The following is a 19,363-nucleotide window of genomic DNA, read 5'->3' as shown; positions in this document are numbered from 1 at the left end:
AAATCAACAATGCAAAAAACCCAAAAAGAAAACAACATACTGGAAAACAGTTATTCATCACTTGCTTCAGTACAACCCTTCGACACATATATGCAGACGTTTCATGGCTGTTTCGATCTCGCTCTCTCTCGTCACCGATCAGATCTGGCTGTGGTAGCAGCTTTAAACTCGGTCTGACCCAGGCTGATGGAGGGGCCCAGCCTGGATCACATCCCAGCATTTTGTAGGCTGGTTTTCCTACAAAACACAACAAACATTAGCCTGCAAAGCCACCGTGAACAAAGCAGCATAGCAACGAATTCAATTCAAATTAAGACTTATTTGTAACCTACATCAACAATTATGATAAATGACAGCAGACTGACCTCTGTGGGAATGCTTGGAGCAGGCTAACCTGTGAGCTGGAGTGCTCTGAGACGTTATATTTTCTCTTTGAATGGCTGCAATCCAGGCCATCCGTCGGCTCTTTGTTACCTCGGAAACGTGGCTTAAACAATTTCTCTTCCACGACGTAATCCGATAACAACGATCTCTTTACCCGTCGGCTTCCTGTGGCTGTCATGCGACCGGCTATTGCAGTTAATAACACAACAGCTTCTTGACATTCTTTGTGTTTCTTTTTATCGCTGTGTGACTGTTTTCACGTGAAAGCCTGCGCGCGCTAGTACCGCTTGCCACTCGTTCCCAGAATCCTTTGCGGTTTTACCCCTGAATGACGTCACATTTTCAATCAGTTACCCAAACATCCGACAAACAGGGTATTAAAGAGATTTCCTTTAAGTGATTCATAAGTTTTACCCTACCAAACAATATTTGTCCAAATTTATGGCTGAAATAAATGTAAATTGTACCTTCTGTCAAGAGCAACCTGAAACAGTTTCTCATCTGTTTTGGTCACGTGAGTAAATTTACATGTAAATTCTGGAAGGATTTCCACAAGTTTATTACTGACTCTGTTCTCCCTAATCTTCAACTATACTATAAGGATGTTATCTTTGGCTATTATACTTTTAAAGACAAGGACAATGATGCTTTCTTCTTTATAAATTTGGTTTTATTTTTGGCAAAATTTCATATACACAAAAGCAAAGTCCTCGGCAGAAAGCCTGAACTTCTTGTATTAAAATGGAACTTGCACAATATATAAGGACAATCTCCTCATCAAAAAACACGAAGGCTCTCAAGACTGTTAACATCTGTAACCGATTGAAACTGCTAACTTGATTTTGGCTCTTGCAAATTTCTGTTTATTTATGTTCCCCTTAATTTATTTTATTTTTTGTACTCACTTTTGTCTCACTGTCCTTGTCCCTCTCTCTGTTCCTCATTGTACTACCACAATGTCATCTTTTATGTGATTCCTGTTTTACTTGACTGTATGTCTAAAATGTGATAAATAAAGTTTTTAAAAAAATCCGACAAACAGGGTCTGGGAGATGTTTTGGTGGAGGTCATGACCTGGCTCAATGATTTAGGAAATGTCTGATTGAAAGCAACACTTTATTGCTCACCTTTTCATCATTTATAAATAAACATAATTATAAGAAGACTCTCAGGTAACCTCACAGGTATGTTTGGACTGTGGGAGGAACCCACAGGAACAGGCAGAACACGGAAACTCCGCACAGACAGAGCCAGCCGGATTCAAACCCCGGACCTTGGACCCGGACCCCGGATCTCTGTGAGTAACGCGCTGCTCCACCGCGCAGACCTGTCAGTGAGCCGACACGGATAATTGAATCGACAGAGAGCCTCACACGCTGCTATACGATCTTTGGAACTACCGCGGTTAGTGCTTAAGGATGCTTCCGGTTCCGCTGTAACCCGGAAACACAATAACAGCTGGAAACAGCGGATCGATTAGCTGAGCGAGTCCGGCTGGTTTGTTGTTTATCCTCGGTTATCTGAGCACGGTGGGTCGGTACTGCGGTGGCAGGAGGAGAGCCGACATGAAGACCCGGATTGGCGGATCAGCCTGAAGCCTGTTCCCGTTAGCAGCCTTTAGCATTAGTGCTACGGCTAGCGCTGCTAGCACGCTGAAGCTAATAGCAGCAGTAGCTGTGGTCCAGTGAGAGCGAACGGCTGCAGGTTTGTCTGCTTTTTACCGTGTACTTCCCTCAGAGAGATGCTAACTGTTAGCCTCCGAGTGTTTTAGTGTGTTTGTGGTCTCACAGCCGGTTTCACTCCGAGCTCTGGAAGCTGATGTTCCTCTGGGTCAGGCCGGTGTCCCAGCTTAACTTGTTGGATCCGTTTACATCTTCCAGATTAAAGATCTCCAGCTCGTGCAAATGCATACACGCATTATTTCCAGACTACAGCGAAATTATTTGTAATTAAAAACAGAGATTAGAAAGTCTAACGCCTGGTCTCGTGTTTCTGTAACGTAAATAACGAGCGGACATTTTCCTCACACACCACCGATCAGCTCCACGGACACTCCAGTTTACACGCCTGTTCGCCCGTCGGTGGTTTAATACCTGCCCACGTTACCTAGCGATGTCACAGTTTAACGTGGGCAGATACGTGTCGTCCTCACAACAATCTGTAGGAAATGAGCAGATGTAGCTCGTGTTTCTACCGTCATGGTTTAAAGATGGCAAACAGAGGAGGGAGGATGGACGCCGAGCAGCAGAGCCCGAGACTCCTGCACAGAGACATTAAACACCACAGCAGCACAATGAAACCCAACATCACACCGACAGCTGACGTCTGATATATTTACATGGAAAACTACAGATTGGCAGCCTGTTTGACCCTGACCACACCCTCCAAATAAAACCTACAAGAACTAAAAATATTTGCAGGCACATACTCGAGGGTCAAACACATTTTTCATTCTCAAACCTTCTATTCAGTAAGGCAGCAGAGACTCTCCCCCTAAGCAGCTTCTGGATCAGTCACGTTTCATGCAAAGCTCGTCCCCAAAGGCTGATATGGAGCAGGAGGCCAACGAAAGAAACCCGGAAAACACGACATAGCCGAGCTGGGCCCTGAAGTAAAGACATGTCCACACAGGCGCTCTGTGATCTTCAGAACTCCAGAATTCAAAATCCTGCTCCTCACATACAAGGTCTTAAATAATCAGGCCCCATCTTATCTTAATGACCTTGTAGTACCATATCACCCTATTAGAGCGCTCCGCTCTCGCTCTGCAGGCCTACTTGTTGTTCCTAGAGTATTTAAAAGTAGAATGGGAGGCAGAGCCTTCAGTTTTCAGGCCCCTCTTCTGTGGAACCAGCTTCCAGTTTGGATTCAGGAGACAGACACTATCTTTACTTTCAAGATTAGGCTTCAAACTTTCCTTTTTGCTAAAGCATATAGTTAGGGCTGGACCAGGTGACCCTGAATCCTCCCTTAGTGATGCTGCAATAGACGTAGGCTGCCGGGGGATTCCCATGATGCACTGGGTGTTTCTTCTTCACTCACTATGTGCGTGTACACCTCTCCTTCTGTTTGTCTTTCTGCAGCGCAGCTTCGAGGCACGATGGGGAACCAGCTAGCGGGCATCGCCCCCTCTCAGATCCTGTCCGTGGACAGCTACTTCTCCGACATCGTCGATCACGAGTACGATAAGAGCCTGGGCAGCACGCGCTTCTTCAAGGTGGCCCGGGCCAAACATCGCGAGGGCCTGGTGGTGGTGAAGGTCTTCGCCATCCAGGACCCGTCGCTGCCGCTGACGAGCCACAAGCAGGAGCTGGAGGAGCTGAAGATTCGCCTGCACTCCTGCCAGAACTGCCTGCCTTTCCAGAAAACCTCTCTCACCGAGAAGGCCGCCATCTTGTTCCGCCAGTACGTTCGGGACAACCTGTACGACCGCATCAGCACGCGGCCGTTCCTTAACAACGTGGAGAAGCGCTGGCTCGCCTTCCAGATCCTCAACGCCGTCGACCAGGCTCATAAGGCTGGCGTGCGTCACGGGGACATCAAGACAGAGAACGTGATGGTGACCAGCTGGAACTGGGTGCTGCTCACCGACTTTGCCAGCTTCAAGCCCACCTACCTGCCCGAAGACAACCCCGCCGACTTCAACTACTTCTTCGACACGTCTAGGAGGAGGACGTGCTACATCGCCCCCGAGAGGTTCGTAGATGGAAGCATGTTTACCACGGAGAGCGACCAGAACACGCCGCTGGTGGACCTGACCAACAACAACCAGAGGAGCCGAGGGGAGCTGAAGCAGGCCATGGACATCTTCTCTGCAGGTACGGAGGCGTTGCTGCAAGCTTCCATCACACTTCTGGTGATAATGTTTGTGTGCTTCTGCACTCAGAGGAACGCCAGACCTCATCTGTGTGTGTGTGTGTTTTCAGGCTGTGTGATCGCTGAGCTGTTCACAGAAGGCGTCCCGCTCTTCGATCTGTCCCAGCTGCTGGCGTATCGTAAAGGACACTTCCAGACGGAGCAGGTCCTCATGAAGATCGAGGACCGCAGCGTCAGAGAGCTGGTACTGATTTATGACCCGGCTGGTAATTCAGCACAGAGCAGCTGAAGATGAGCTGTTGTGACTTCAGGCTGACAAATGTTAGAGTCTCACTCTTTGATCAATCAGGTTATTCTGGACTTGCATTAAAAAACTCTGAGGTGCTGCCTTTTGTGGAATTTTCCACCAACAGGAAAAGTCTTTAAAACCTGGGCAGGTGAAAGAGCCAGGAATCTTTTTTCAATTGAACTTTATTTACACGGCGCGAAATCACAACAACAGTCGCCTCAAAGCGCTTTATATTGTAAGATAGACCCTACAATCCTACATACAGAGAAAAGCCCAACAATCACATGACCCCCTGTGAGCAGCACTTTGGAGACAGTGGGAAGGAAAAACTCCCTTTGAACAGGAAGAAACCTCCAACAGAACCAGGCTCAGGGTGTGTGTGTGTGTGTGTGTGTGTGTGTGTGTGTGTGTGTGTGTGTGTGTGTGTGTGTGTGTTGGAAGCAGGATGTGGTGCAGGTGTGTTATATTCTGAAATGTTTCGGTGTTATAATAAAAAGACGTTTGGCCAAAAACAAACAGGAAGTTACAAGAACCGCTCTTAAGGAAGGAAACGGCGTCTGAGCGCTGCGGCAAGTCCTGACAAAGTAAAAATAAATGTTTCATCAAATGGAAGCGTTTACTTCCCGGTCGAGCTGAGGTCGTGTGGAGCTCTTACTTGGTCTTACTTTGAAGGCGGCGAGTGCAGCGCCCACAGCGAGGTCTTTACCGGTGTGTGTGTGTGCTTCCTGTCAGGTGGCCCAGATGGTGCAGCGGGAGCCCGAGAAGCGGCTGACGGCAGAGGAGTATCTGAAGCAGCAGCGAGGCAAAGCGTTCCCGGACATCTTCTACACCTTCCTGCAGCCGTACATGGCGCAGTTCGCCAAAGAGACGTTCCAGTCGGCGGACGAGCGCGTGCTCATCATCCGCAAAGACCTCGACAACATCCTGCACAACCTGCACGGAGGTCACGCGTCTTTGAGGGTGAAACTTGGAGAGGGTGAAAGTCTGCTGCTGCCGAAACCTGACTGTTGTTGTTTGTTTCCCCTCAGGCTCCGCCTCCTCTTCGCCCCAGGATGGCAGCGATGGCGTGACGAGCTCCCGTGAGGAGCAGGGCCTCGTCGTGCTCGTCTCCGTCATCACTTCCTGCCTCCAGACGCTGCACTGCTGCGACTCCAAGCTCGCCGCGCTGGAGCTCGTCCTCCACCTGGCCCCCCGGCTCAACGTGGACGTCCTGCTGGACCGCATCACGCCGTACCTGCTGCACTTCTGCAACGACCCCATGCCCCGCGTGCGCGCCCAGGCCGTGCGGACGCTGGCCAAGGTTCTGGCGCTGGTGAAGGAGGTCCCGAGGAACGATGTGAACATCTACCCCGAGTACATCCTGCCGGGCATTGCCCATCTCGCCCAGGACGACGCTACCATCGTCAGGCTGGCGTACGCAGGTCAGTGACTCAGAAACGCCGCAGACGCACGCCGCGCAGGTTTAGATCGTTGACACCTTCTTTGTCCTCTCAGAAAACATCGCCCACCTGGCCGAGAGCGCGCTGCGCTTCCTGGAGCTGGTCCAAGAAAACAACGTGAACACGGAGCAGGACCTGAGCAGCGAGGACGCGGAGGAAGCGCTCCACCCCAACGAAAACTACGACTCAGGTATGCCCCGCCCTCGGTGCTGTTTATAAATGCGTCGCTGTGCGTCCATGTGACGAGCTCGCTGTATGTGTGCTGTGCAGAGCTGCAAGCGCTGCACGAGATGGTGCAGCAGAAGGTGGTGACGCTGCTCAGCGACTCGGAGAACATCGTCAAGCAGTCGCTGATGGAGAACGGCATCACGTGCCTGTGCGTCTTCTTCGGCCGGCAGAAAGCCAATGACGTCCTGCTGTCCCACATGATCACCTTCCTCAACGACAAGAACGACTGGCACCTGCGGGGCGCCTTCTTCGACAGCATCGTGGGTAAGCGCGCCAAACTTAACAGCAGCGCCCTCTGTGGTCAGAAGCGGGAACTGCAGCTGGTGTGCTGTGAGGTTAGCTACCAGCAGCAGCTAAAGACGAGTATAGTTCTCTTCCATCACAGTTTACAGGCTTTAGAGGCCAGTGTTTGGAGGCTGGAGTGAAGCAGACGTAGAAGCTCCTCAGTCTCGACGCCACAAACATCTTCTGGCTGGAAGAGTAATATTCTCAGCCGCTGAGACAGATCGTTTAGGATACCTGTGCGCGTTTCTGCTTCTCTGCCTCGTTGAACTGATGTAGACTCGGTGACATCGCCATAGAAGTCCAATCAGTTTTTCAATTCTGAGGAGTCAAAAGCTTCAAGTTCTCCGGAAAAACACAAACAAACAAACAAAGGAGAGCATAAACATTAACTCATGATCCGAGGTCATAAAGACATCTTTGAATGTAAATGTAAGGACGTGGAAGAGAAGGTGATGCTAAAGAGGGCGGGGCAAACAACTAAGAGGGGGAGGAAGTGAAACTGATGAATACAAAATAAAGCAGGAAATAAGAAACGCTCTCTCTCCCTGTGTGTGCCTGCAGGCGTGGCGGCGTACGTCGGCTGGCAGAGTTCGTCCATCCTGAAGCCGCTGCTGCAGCAGGGTCTGAGCGACACCGAGGAGTTCGTCATCTACAAAGCCCTGAACGCGCTCACCTGCATGTGCCAGCTGGGTCTGCTGCAGAAACCGCACCTCTACGAGTTCGTCGGCGACATCGGTAAGCGAGTCTCAGGAGCTGTTTCCCTCCAGCGGCTTTCGTGTGTTTTAGCCGTGGACGTGATGTCACTAACCCGGTCTGTCTCCTTCCGCCTGCCATAGCTCCGTTCCTGTGTCACCCCAACCTGTGGATCCGTTACGGCGCCGTGGGCTTCATCACCGTAGTCGCACAGCACCTCAACGTCGCCGACGTCTACTGCAAGCTGATGCCCCACCTCAACCCCTTCATCACCCAGCCCATCATCCAGGTGAGTCCGCGCCACCGTCGTCACGCTCGCGCCTCCTGCGTCGTCCTCACTTCATCCGTCTTCATCTCCCCGCAGATCGATAAGGAGCTTGTTCTGCTCAGTGTCCTGAAGGAGCCCGTGAGTCGCTCCATCTTCGACTACGCCCTGCGCTCCAAAGACATCGCCACGCTCTTCAGACACCTGCTGCTGCGCCAGAAGAAGCGCGCGGGCACCATCCCAGAATGCCCCACGCCCGATGACCCGGCCATCGCCCAGCTCCTCAAGAAGCTGCTCTCACAGGTGAGAACACGTTTTATGGGCTCCGCCTCACTGCTGCCTCTGCTGGATGCTACAGGAACTGCAGGCTGTGCTTGCTGCGCCATGATGTTTCTCTGCAGCAATGCTGGCTGCAGTCACAAGGGGGCAGCAACACACAGCTTTTAGCCTGTTGTTTACACACACACAAATCTGCACTCACATTTTAATTGCATGCTTTTAGTCACTTTATACAATCTATCACGAGCATGCTCAGTGAGAGGCCAGCACGAGATCTGACAGGTTAATGAATTAAACACATTTAGCAACAAGAAAACGACGAGCAGCGTTTAGCCTCCTGCACGGCTCCGCCCTCGCTCAGCTTCATGCATGAAACCTGCACGTTCTTCACTGACATGAGGCCGAGGCTTTTCATGTCGTGGTTTCTCTGAAGATAAAGGATTTGTTTGTCCAGCTGATTTGAAAGCTAAATTCTTCTGCGGCTGTCGGTGTTTGTTCCTGACTGGATGTGGTCGACCTTCTCGACACAGTTAAACACATTTCGCCTCTGATCAGTTCCTGTTACTGGAAAGGAGGAAACAGAGATGATGATTAATCATGTGGACGGCAGAAGTTCAAACTGAGGAATCCAGAGGTTTATCACCTCGTCAGTGTGAGGAGTGTAGATAAGGATAAGTCTGCTGAGTCTCAGAGCGCCTCCTGCGTGATCATGATCAGTTCCTCTGGCGTCCAGCAGAGGCAGCAGCGACTCAGTCCCCATAGACTCCCGTGTTAAAATGAACACGCTTACAGCCTGACTGATCGTTTCCACCTTCATAATAAGTGAATGAGCCTTTCTGCTCACAGCAGAGACGAGTGGAGGGAGACGATGTGCTTTAACTCCTCCCACCTCATTTTATTCACACGACTTGTTGACAGCAAATGATCACCGCCGTGCGGACTCTGTTCTCAGGGCATGACCGAGGCCGAGGAGGACAAGCTGCTGGCGCTCAAAGACTTCATGCTGAAATCCAACAAGGCCAAAGCCAACATGGGCGAGCAGAGCCACGCGGGGGAGGCGGGCCAGACCGGCGTCATCGACCTGGCCACGCTCGGCATCACCGGCCGCCAAGTGGACCTGATCAAACCCAAAGCCGAGGGCGAGGACAAGCGAGGTAACCCACATCCCATCCACACAGCGAGTTTCACATACACATATGAAAGTTGGTACACAGTTGTAACGTGCTAACATGGACCAAAAAATCCACCGGACCCACGTCCCAAACCTGCAGGAAGTCGGCCATTTTTAATTAAAAATGCCCTTCTGGTGCGGATTCGACCATTTCCAGGTGTCACACTTTTGCAGACTCCTCCTCGGGATTTATTGGATCAACTTGGTATGGGGTCACTCTACACTGCACGCCTGGGCCATGTTAAATCGAGGAGCTTTAGAGTTTTCGTCGTGGAGCGTGTCCGCGGCACCACAGCCAATGTTCGAGTCGGTCTTAGGTAGGGCTGGGTATCGAAGAATCCATTCTGATCCACAAGGTCCTGATTCGATTTGAATCGGGGACATTTTGCCTCAGACAGCCAAAAATGTTATAACTCTGATCGTTTATCAGCACGTATCCATGTATAAGACAAAGCTGACGCTGTGAGGCTCCATCAGAGGTGTGAGCATCACCGCAGACGTCTTTGTGTCAAAGTAACTGAGGATAAAACATGAAGCAGGTTCTCCTGTTCTGGCTTTTTATAGCAGAGAAGCTTCAAACTCTTCTGCAGTCGATCAAAGACTGAAGCAACCTGATGCTGCTGAAGTGAAGCAGAGTCACAGAGGTTCGATCACAGCTGAGCAATCACTGAAGTCTAAATGTCTTCAGTCTGAACAGAGGTGAGGCTTTCTGCTCGGAAGGCAGTTAAATGTAAAAAACCAGCAGCTGACAGGCTGTAAACAGCTGTAGACTTGTGTGTAATAAACAAGCGAAAAATGCAGAAAACAGAGATTCAGACGGGAAACTGTTGCTGAGAGAGAGAGAGAGAGAGAGCTGTGCATGAAGTGTGATTTTATCCTGGTGGAAGCAAAACAGCAAAAGTCAGAGTGAGTCCATGACGATGTTTATGTGAAGCGTAGTTTGGATCTTCTTTTGCTGCTGGTTCGGTCAATAATGTTTGGAGAGACATCAAACTAACAGCTTCAGAATCGGTGCAAAAAGGGTGTAAACACAAAGCTCGACCCGCCGACACATTGGAATCAGCGAGCTGTCGGCTTTCAGCCCCGACCGTGTCCGTGCCGTCGGGTGAGAAAGGCGACGTCTCACTGATTCTGATGCGTCGGCGCTGTGTGTTTACGTCTTTGTGCAGAAGCCTGTTCCTGCTCTCATTCACTGTTTTGGTGGTTGTTGAAAATTTGTGAGATTGAACTTGAGATTCTGGCATTTCGGGCAAAATAAATTTATATTTAAAAATCTATTCAGGATTTTAATGAATCGATATCACGTTAACCAAGCCAGAATCGATTTTAATCAGAAGATCGATATTCAAAACCCAGCCCTGGTCTTAGAGGCGGGTAAGCTCCTCCCACATTTTTTACAGTTTCACAGCTGAGTGACATGAAACTGAACTGAACTTCAGTGTTGTTGTTTTGTTTGTGCTTCATTGCACTTTCCTGTTCCTGCAGCTGGTCTGCTGATCAGGCCGTAAACACAACCCACTGCTGCCTCTGCTGGACGTTAGGGGAACTGCAGGGTTTCAGCTCTGATGCTTATTGTTTTGTCGAGTGTTTCCATGTGTCTGTTGTGATGTCTCTTGTGGGGTATGTAAAAGGTCCCGCTGCTTTGAAACAATCCTGTTCCAGATGTTTTTGTGTAATTCCGCCACAGTAATCGGCTCCATCTGCAGCCACACATGTGAGAGCAGCAGATTGTTGAAGAAAGACGCTCTCTGGTCTGTCTCATTAATCACTTTGGCTTTGTGATCAGAGAGCGGCCGACAGATTCACTGCATCTAATCAAAGCCCTCCAAAATAAAAGTATCTCATCTCGACGAGCACATGAAGAATTATTCGAACTTCATGTGCTCGTCACACTTTCTTTGTGTGACATTTGTTTCGCCTTCTCCTCGGATTTAGTTTCACCGATTGTGGAAGCTGCTTCATCTGAGCTCGTGGTTAACGTCCTGTTTGCATGTCTGTCCCACAGCCAGGAAGCACACCAAGCAGGACTCCACCATGAACGAGGAGTGGAAGAGCATGTTTGGATCTCAGGAGCCGCCCTCCAGCCAGCCCGCCACGGTAACGCCACCCGACATTCGTACGCTGCTGTGCCGGGTCCCATTTAGTCTGAGAGCAGATGTGCACGACTATTCTCAGAGTTTAGAGGCTGCAGGTACAGAGGGGCGGGTCTAAAAGCATCAGGGACATTTGTAGTTTGACTGCTCACCAGACAACACTCAAAACAATGCATTGTGGGTAAACTTTCTGGGTTCTTCATCACACCTGCAGCTGTGTCGTCATCATATTCTAACGTAATTGTGTGTCAGTGCTGTGGAGGAGGAACCATCGTTAGATTTCATCTTCAGTGGGAGGAAACCTGCTCGACTAAGGTTTCACGCCTTCCTTTCGCGCGCCCCGGGGCATGATGGGAGATAATTCTGTGGTTCTGGTTCCTTTCAGTCGCTAAACTTGGGTTTGGGTCCTGTTCGCAGGCCGCCGACGGGCCGGGGAGTCAGATCAGGAAGAGCACCGCGGCTCTGGCGGTGCCCGTGCTGCAGTCGGTGGCAAGCGGCCCCGCCTATCAGCGACGCCTCAACACGTGCAAGGCCGAGCTTCAGCAGCTGGTGCAGCAGAAGAGGGAGCAGTGCAGTGCCGAGCGCATGGCCAAGCAGATGATGGAGAGCGCTGAGTGGGAGAGCCGACCTCCTCCTCCAGGTAAGCGCCACCGCACTCGCAGCGGACCTCGGGCGGGGCGCGGGCGAGCTCACACCTCACACAGCTGTGACTGTTTCAGGGTGGCATCCGAAAGGCCTGCTGGTCGCCCACCTGCACGAACACAAAGCTGCCGTGAACCGCATCCGAGTCTCCGACGAGCACTCCATCTTCGCCACGGCTTCCAACGACGGTACTGTCAAAGTGTGGGACAGCCAGAAGATGGAGGGAAAGACCACGACCACCAGGTGAGGCCCTCAGGTGTGCCTGCCCCGCATGCAGAAGCGGCGCCGCGGAGTCACTCACCCTCACCGTGTCTCCGCAGGTCTGTGTTGACGTACTCTCGCATCGGCGGCCACGTGAAGACGCTGACCTTCTGTCAGGGCTCGCACTATTTAGCCGTGGCCTCGGATAATGGATCCATCCAGCTGCTCGCCGTCGAAGCCAACAAACCGCCAAAATCCCCCAAAGTGCAGCCGTTCCAGAGCAGGTAACAGAAACCCGACGACACAGTTCAAGATAGCCGTGTTTGAGATGAGCACCAGGATATCTGACAGGAAGTCGGTCTGTGCTCTTTCAGGTCTCTGGACCTGCAGGAGGACGGCTGCACGGTCGACATCCACCACTTCAACTCCGGCGCCCAGTCGGTGCTGGCGTACGCCACCGTCAATGGCTCGCTGGTCGGCTGGGACCTCCGCTCCAACTCCAACGCCTGGACGCTGCGCCACGACCTCCGCCTCGGACTCATCACGTCCTTTGCCGTGGACATGCACCAGTGCTGGCTCTGCCTCGGTCCGTGAGTCCTCACATGAAATCTGTTTGTGGTGGCGGCAAAACGGTTTTAACAAAGACGTGCGTCCAGGTGTCGCACGAAACATTCACGTCTCTGTGTTTCCTGCAGGTACGAGCAGCGGCACCATGGCCTGCTGGGATATGCGGTTCCAGCTGCCCATCTCAAACCACTCCCACCCTGCCCGAGCACGAATCAGACGGCTGCTGATGCACCCGCTCTACCAGTCGTCTGTCATCGCAGGTCAGCTGAGTCGCCTCAGAGTTCGTTTCTGTTAAAGTCTCCACAGAGTCATAAGTGTGTGTGTGTGTGCAGCTGTGCAGGGGAACAATGAGGTGTCCATGTGGGACATGGAGACCGGAGACCGCAAATTCACCCTGTGGGCGAGCTCGGCACCCCCACTCTCTGAGATGCAGGTGAGTGTGTGTGTGTGTGTGTGTGTGTGTGTGCGTGTGTGCGTGTGTGTGTGCGTGTGTGCGTGTAAGTCACTGAGGTGTGTGTTTGTGTGTCTGCAGCCGTCCCCACACAGCATTAACGGGATCTACTGCAGTCCTGCTGACGGGAACCCTCTGCTGCTCACAGCCGGCTCTGACATGAGGATCAGGTGTGACCCACAGAGAAACATCCACACAAACACTCCACCTCACAGTTCTCTGCATCGTTAGCTCACAGGTGGAGTCCACGGATCGCTGACGTCGCCGAGCGAGCGGTGCCCAGCTCACACAGACTGGTTGGCTGAGGTTAGCTCGCTGTAGCTGGTAGCACATCGTTCACCTGTGTTAGCAGGAAAGCTAACATTAGCTAAGATTAGCCAGACTCACTCAGTGAAGCTCAACAGGAAGTTCTGGTTCTGGCTGGGTTGTATTTCACCCTCCACAGTTACAAAGCTCCGTCCTGGCAGGAAGTCGTAGTCATGGAGAGATGATGTCGTAGCTGTGCAGCTGACACCGCTGGGTCATCGGGTCAGCTGACGCTCAGGTGTAAGCGCCGCTCTGTGGCCCACAGAACATCAAACATGGCAGCAGGACGAGCTCGCGGCTCTGTTCGTTTAACAGTTTCTCTGAGCGACCGTTGACCTCTGCTGACCTCCATTCAGGTTCTGGGACCTGGCGTATCCGGAAAGGTCGTACATTGTGGCGGGCGGAGCCAACGACTCGCTGCACTGCCCGTCTGTCCTCTACAGCCGCAAGATCATCGAAGGGACCGAGGTCGTACAGGTATGCACATGCACGCACGCACATGCACGCACGCACACACTCTTCCTGCTTTCACCTTTGAACACTGCCGTCTCTGCAGGAGATCCACAGCAAACAGAAAAGCGGCGTGGTGGAGGACTCGCCCCGCCGCGGCCCGGAGTCCCTCCCCTTAGGTCACCACGACATCATCACGGACATCGCCACCTTCCAGACCACGCAGGGCTTCATTGTCACCTCGTCCAGAGACGGCATCGTCAAAGTCTGGAAATGAGGGCCCCCGATGACATCACAGCACACGCACGCAGGGAGGCGTGTGTTTATGGACACACGCTCCTGTTCCCCATGAACACGGTTACATCATCATCACGAGACGTGGTTCAAACAGGAAGTGAAATGCTCTGCTGTAGACTCTGAGCCCTGACGACTAGTTTGTGCTTTTCATGTCCGTCAGTGTCAGGTGACAGGAAGTGCAGGTGTGCAGCTGATCTCGCTCCTGCCGGATGAACACGCCATTTTTCACTCTGAAGTCTTGTTGCCTGGATACGAAGGAAACCTGATTTTTAGAACCACGATTGATAGCTGCGCTGATGATTTAGGGAAGTAAATCTGTTGAGTTGCATTATGGGACATGTAGTCTTGTTTTGATTCATCTTTAGTTCAGTTTTCCATGTGCAGGTGTAATTCAGCTTCTTTAAATCGGAGCGTCAGCGACGCCTCCAGCTGAGCTCCACGTTGTTCCTGCAGAGCCCACCAGGGGTCCCCATCCACAACTTGGGAACTGCTGTTGAGCCCGTGTGACGTTCTTCTGGCTTCATTTGAAAGTGCTTTATTAACAAAAGGACTGCGTACATCAGGAGCACAGATTAGTCACCTGAGGTAAACTTCCTGTCTCGTTGTGATGATTCACCTGAACGCTGCTCAGAAGCATCGAACACTGTCAGAGCTCCACAAACCAGCAGAATCTGTGTGTGTGAAAATAAAACCATGTATGAAACGATGCTTTACGGTCTGAAGCAAACTGAGTGAGACCTGAGAACTCTGTGTGCACGTGCACCTGTCCAGACGTCTTTGTGGGGACCAAAATGCCACATCGAAGGTGTTATTTAGACTCACAGTGTGGTTTTAGTGTCAGGCTTATAGTTAGGCTCAGGGTTAGAAGCATTATGTCAATTACATGTCCCGACTAAGATATGAAGACGAGAATCTGTGTGTATGTCCTGCATAGGTGCATTTAGACGTCTTTCTTCATTTTTTTACATTTTTAAATAAAGTTTCTCTCTCGCGCACACACACACAGACACACACACAGACACACAGACACACACACAGACACACACACACACACAGACGCACGCACACACACACACACACACAGACGCACGCACACACACACGCACGCACACACACACACAGACACACACACAGACACACACACACACACAGACACACACACACACAGACCACGTGATCAGAGACCGTGGCTGTTTCCTGATTGGTCACAAAGAGGAAGTCAGACGGACACTTGAGATCATTTTATTTTCTTAAACCATCGTTGACGTGTGAAAGCTGCAGTTACATGGAGTCCACACAGTCCCGTCTGTGGGAGCGATACTGTACACGCTTCACTTCTACCTGTGTTTTTAAGGCTGCTTCAGGTTCATGGAAAATTACACATCAACACATTAACTTCTCTCAAGTCTTAACCTTGTTCTCACATCAGCCTCCACCTGATTTATAAAAAGTAGCACCTGACTGGAGAGAAAGGAGCGTGGGCGGGGTCTGTGAGGGGAGTCGAGCAGAGAGGATAACGGGATGTGCTCTGGAGGGAAAACTACGGAGGCCCTGAAAGGTCACAGTAACGTTCACGTTTCCTGTGAGCTGGATTATGATACAGCACCGTGCATCTCTGAGAACTGAGCACCAACCTGCAATCTCTCCTGTGCCCAGCAGAGGCAGCAGTGAGTGAGTCGCCATAGAATCGCACGTTAAACCTTTCCAGCCTGTTTTAAAGTTTGTGTTACAGGGGGCGTGGCCTCTTTGACTGAGGCTAACTGTACAAACAGCAAGTCCCGAATTTGTATGTCTCACTTTTTTATGTTTCCTAATGTGGACGAGGACAAACCAGTGCAATGAGCAGCGACCGTGTCAGCTGTTACAGGTCACACCTGCTGGGACTGAGACTTAGGCGATCGTTCCTGTGACCTTTCTGGGCCTCTTTAAATCGAACATGCGTGTAAACAAACAAAAAGCAGGCGACAGATGACTGAAAGCGTTCGAGCCGTTTCCCTGATGGCGGCGGGGGAGGGCGGGTAAATGCTGTGACTAATTCATTGAGTGGCCTCGGCAGGTTTCCTTATGCGTGTTCAGCCGTGACGCTCTCGTCCTCCTCATCTGATCTTCGTCCCACACAGGCTCTGACACTCCTCCTGCGTCAGGAAGCGGTTCTTGTTGCCGCCGCAGCCGCCGTACCAGAAGCGAGCGCACTCCTTCTGTGCGGCATCAAAGAACCACATCATCGTGTAGTTGTCGCAGCTGCCCTGGTCCTGAGGGAGGATACAGGAATCTGGAGGACAACAGGAGACGGATATTAGAGCACTGCAGAGCGAGACGTGACCCGAAACATCTCAACATGCACGCTCGTCCTTGTTAGAACAACCGGGAAATAGCTCCTCCTCTTTCCTTCTCTCTCGCTGCCTTTTTTAACTTGTATTTATTGGCACAAACATCGTGTGTGCGCTCACACTGTTCAGCTGTCACCGCTGTCCATCGCACAGGCGGGTCTTACCTTGAGAGGCGAAGCTGGCAGGCAGAGTCTTCTCCACCACATTGGGATCTGCGAGCGAGGACAGAGTAAAGTCAGAGAGGCGATAGCTGTGCAGGCGAGCAGTGATGAGGGCTTCTCACAGGTCGGCGTGTTCTGTCACTGAGCAGGAAGTACTGGCACGTGAGAAGAAGAGCGTCGCTTTTACTGTGACCTTTGTCCCCCACGTACATACATGTGTATGCATGTCCGTGTGCAGACGGAGTCTGAGCGTGGACAGCAGTAGCAGAGGGCGTGTTATCAGCGCGACCACAGAGGACTTTAGTAGGAAGCAACACGCAGAGCATCCTGTTAGCTGTCCGCTGATAGCAGAGGTTAGTGGGTCCACAGACGTGGAGCGGTCAGCTTGTGTGCAGTCTGGACTTACGCTGGTTCCCACATGTCTGGAAACATTCATATTCCGTTCTAAAGCGGTTGGCGTTGCCGCCGCAGCCGCCATACCAGAACCGAGAGCATGCACCGACGTTTGTGTCAAAGAACCAGGCTGTGGCGTATTTCTTACACTGGTTGCCGATATCAGCGGGCAGCTGACACCGGGCTGAAAGCAGAACACACACATTTACTACAAACAGGCAGCGGCTCCAGCACAGACTGACTGAACGCCTGCATTCCTTCTGATGACCAGCAGGGGGCGACTCAGGAGGAGGAAGCTTTGGGAGAAAGTCTCTTTTTTGAGGGAGGGATGCCAATTTTTCCCCACTGTGACCATACTGCCTCGGCCCCAAGAAACACCTTCAAACATAAAGATACAGCGACGGAGCAGTCGGCTGCAACTCTGGGGTTCAGATTCTGAAACCAGAATTTATCCACCTGAGCCAGTGTTGTTGTTAGCAACCTTTATTCCATCATCAGCTCTGTCATCCATCATGGCTGACAAACGAGCACACCCTCCTACCCCGAGCTCCTGTACGTGATGATGCTCCGCCTCCTTGAGTTGCTTTTACTGCCTCTGAGAGAATGCAGGCTACGTCCGTCTTTTATGTACAGTCTGTGGCTGAGACCCGCTGCTCATGCAGTCGAACAAAGACACGAGGTTAAAGCATACATGACACGCGACATGCCCACCACATCTGTGCAGCTGCTGAAGGAGAGAACATCTGTACACACTTTAATGAAAAGAGTTTGTCTGAACCCTGCACACGACGTCCTCTATTGTATAGAATTCATTTACTGTGTATATGTTGTACTCGTATTACCGTGCATGTGACAAATAAAGAATGTTTTCCTGCTGAACCTCAGAGGTCAGAGGTCGTGTACCCCTGCCATTATGTAAGGCGTTGTCAGAGCGGTCCTTCACCTGCAGCAGTGTGTCTGCGCCGTGTGTGCGGCTACCTTTGGCGTGCGTGTCAGAGATGACTTTCTGGCCATTTCCTCTGATCAGAGCGTCGATGACGTCCAACTGCCCGGTCTGAATCTGTCCTCCGGTCTGCTCCTGGAAGTCCTCCTCCACCTCCTCTCCAAACACGTCCTCCAGCTGTGCCACGCCCTGACTGAACACAGCGACCACATGTGTGGACACACTATCACCATGTGAGAGCCTTTCAGCTTCCTAATGCACAACAACTCTTCTTGATTCTCCCAAAGTCAAACATCAACCAAGAATTAGAAATTTCAGGAGCTGCAAACTTTCGTTTTAGCTGAGGCCCACGTGATGGCGATGCGAGTGTGTGATTTACCCCGTTATGAATATCTGTCCTCCCTCCTGGCCGCCCAGCTGGTCACATGCTCGCCTCAGAGAGGGAGGAGGATACGAGGTGACTCCCTCTGAAACAATCACGGGACAAAAACAGTGATGGTGAGATATACTCTGCGGTGAAACGGGAAAGGAACTGATGGTTACCGTGAATGTTTAAAGCAAAGTCTGAAATGATAAATGATAATAACCCCTTCCTTCAGGTGTTCCAGAACACCAGTAATCTAATCTGACTGCTGCAGATGGGAAACATCTTACTGTTGAGGGCGGAGAGGAAGACCCTGATGAAGCGCTGGGCGTAGCCCTGCTCGTCGGCCTTCAGCCTGTCGAGTCTGATCAGGTGCTGCTGTATCGGCACGCTGGCCAGCTCCTCCACCTCCGTCCGGTTGTAACGATCACCCACCGTCACCACAAACAGCGCCACCCCCTCACACTTGGCCTTCTGGGAGATGTAGCGCAGCTTGGCCTGGTCTCTGTAGGCCGTCTTGGTGCCCACCACAGTCAGGACGGCCCTCTTGCTGCGCGACTGGCCGGCCTTCAGCAGCACCTCCCTCAGGGTGTAGTCCAGCATCTGTCCCAGCGCCAAAGAGCCGCCCTGCTGCTGCATGTTCTGCATCATGTACGTCTTCATGTCTCCAGCATTCTGGTAGGTCTGCAGGCCGAACTCCACCTTGGTGCTCTGTTGGACCAGAGCTACTCGGGCCTGGCGGCCGGCTCGGCGGGGCTGTGGACTCACGGCCAGCTGCTCCACCACAGAGCTCAGCAGCTGCCGGGCACCGGCGTATTCATCGGCCTGGATCTCCCTGGAGCTGTCCAGCACCATGACCAGGTCCACATCCGCCTGCTGAGGCAGCACTGGTTCCTGGATGAAGGTGCACTCCTCTGCACGCCTGCAGGGGTCTGCAGAGACATCAGAAAGCGTGATGCTGATGACAGGAAGCTACAAAAGCTACAAGTGACCCGTCATGTTTGTGCACATCAGATCTCGGACTACTCGACAGGAACCAGGATGCTGTGGCACAGAAGCATTTAGAAAAGACGCCAGCATATTCTAATTATTGAACCTCATGGAAGGTCTAACAGTGTGCTCTGATATCAGCCAGCGTGCTGTTACCCATGGGTTCAAAGGTCAACAGGAAACACAGCACACACTGGCACTGTGCACTAGGGATGGGTACCGGTGTCCGGTGCCATCATAAACAGTAGTAACCAGACCGAAAAGCAGCGCACATTTCGGTGCTTTTTTTTCCTGAGCTGTGATACACTTCTAGCCAATCATTTTAC

The 19,363-nt window shown here is 51.7% G+C and overlaps 2 protein-coding genes across 2 annotated transcripts in view; one reads left to right on the top strand and one right to left on the bottom strand.

Annotated features, from left to right (window-relative positions):
- Positions 1-1,804: 1,804 nt before the first annotated feature.
- Positions 1,805-17,617, top strand: pik3r4 (phosphoinositide-3-kinase, regulatory subunit 4). Its single transcript, XM_085292887.1, has 21 exons — positions 1,805-2,088; positions 3,468-4,202; positions 4,311-4,444; positions 5,222-5,432; positions 5,518-5,910; positions 5,984-6,118; positions 6,199-6,420; positions 7,003-7,176; positions 7,278-7,423; positions 7,499-7,702; positions 8,631-8,832; positions 10,855-10,946; positions 11,360-11,582; positions 11,662-11,827; positions 11,905-12,069; positions 12,160-12,371; positions 12,481-12,612; positions 12,685-12,785; positions 12,885-12,973; positions 13,466-13,586; positions 13,666-17,617. Exons 2-21 carry the CDS (start codon positions 3,485-3,487, stop codon positions 13,834-13,836), a joined length of 4,011 nt encoding a protein of 1,336 aa, XP_085149013.1. The 5' UTR covers positions 1,805-2,088; positions 3,468-3,484; the 3' UTR covers positions 13,837-17,617.
- Positions 15,083-19,363, bottom strand: part of LOC146565034 (collagen alpha-6(VI) chain-like) — a 64,465-nt gene continuing 60,184 nt past the window's right edge. The window contains 7 exon segments of the mRNA XM_085292888.1: positions 15,083-16,128; positions 16,351-16,398; positions 16,754-16,948; positions 17,684-17,716; positions 17,719-17,876; positions 18,063-18,150; positions 18,338-18,979. Of these exon segments, the coding sequence (XP_085149014.1) occupies positions 15,953-16,128; positions 16,351-16,398; positions 16,754-16,948; positions 17,684-17,716; positions 17,719-17,876; positions 18,063-18,150; positions 18,338-18,979 (1,340 nt within the window). The 3' untranslated portion in view covers positions 15,083-15,952.

The sequence above is a fragment of the Mchenga conophoros genome, linkage group LG11 (assembly GCF_057382185.1).
Source record: "Mchenga conophoros isolate Kocher_MC1m ecotype Shallow Benthic linkage group LG11, M_conophoros_male_GT1.1, whole genome shotgun sequence".
NCBI classification, from domain to species: Eukaryota; Metazoa; Chordata; class Actinopteri; order Cichliformes; family Cichlidae; genus Mchenga; species Mchenga conophoros.
Note: the sequence above shows the minus strand (reverse complement) of the source record. Positions and strands in the feature narration are given on the sequence as shown.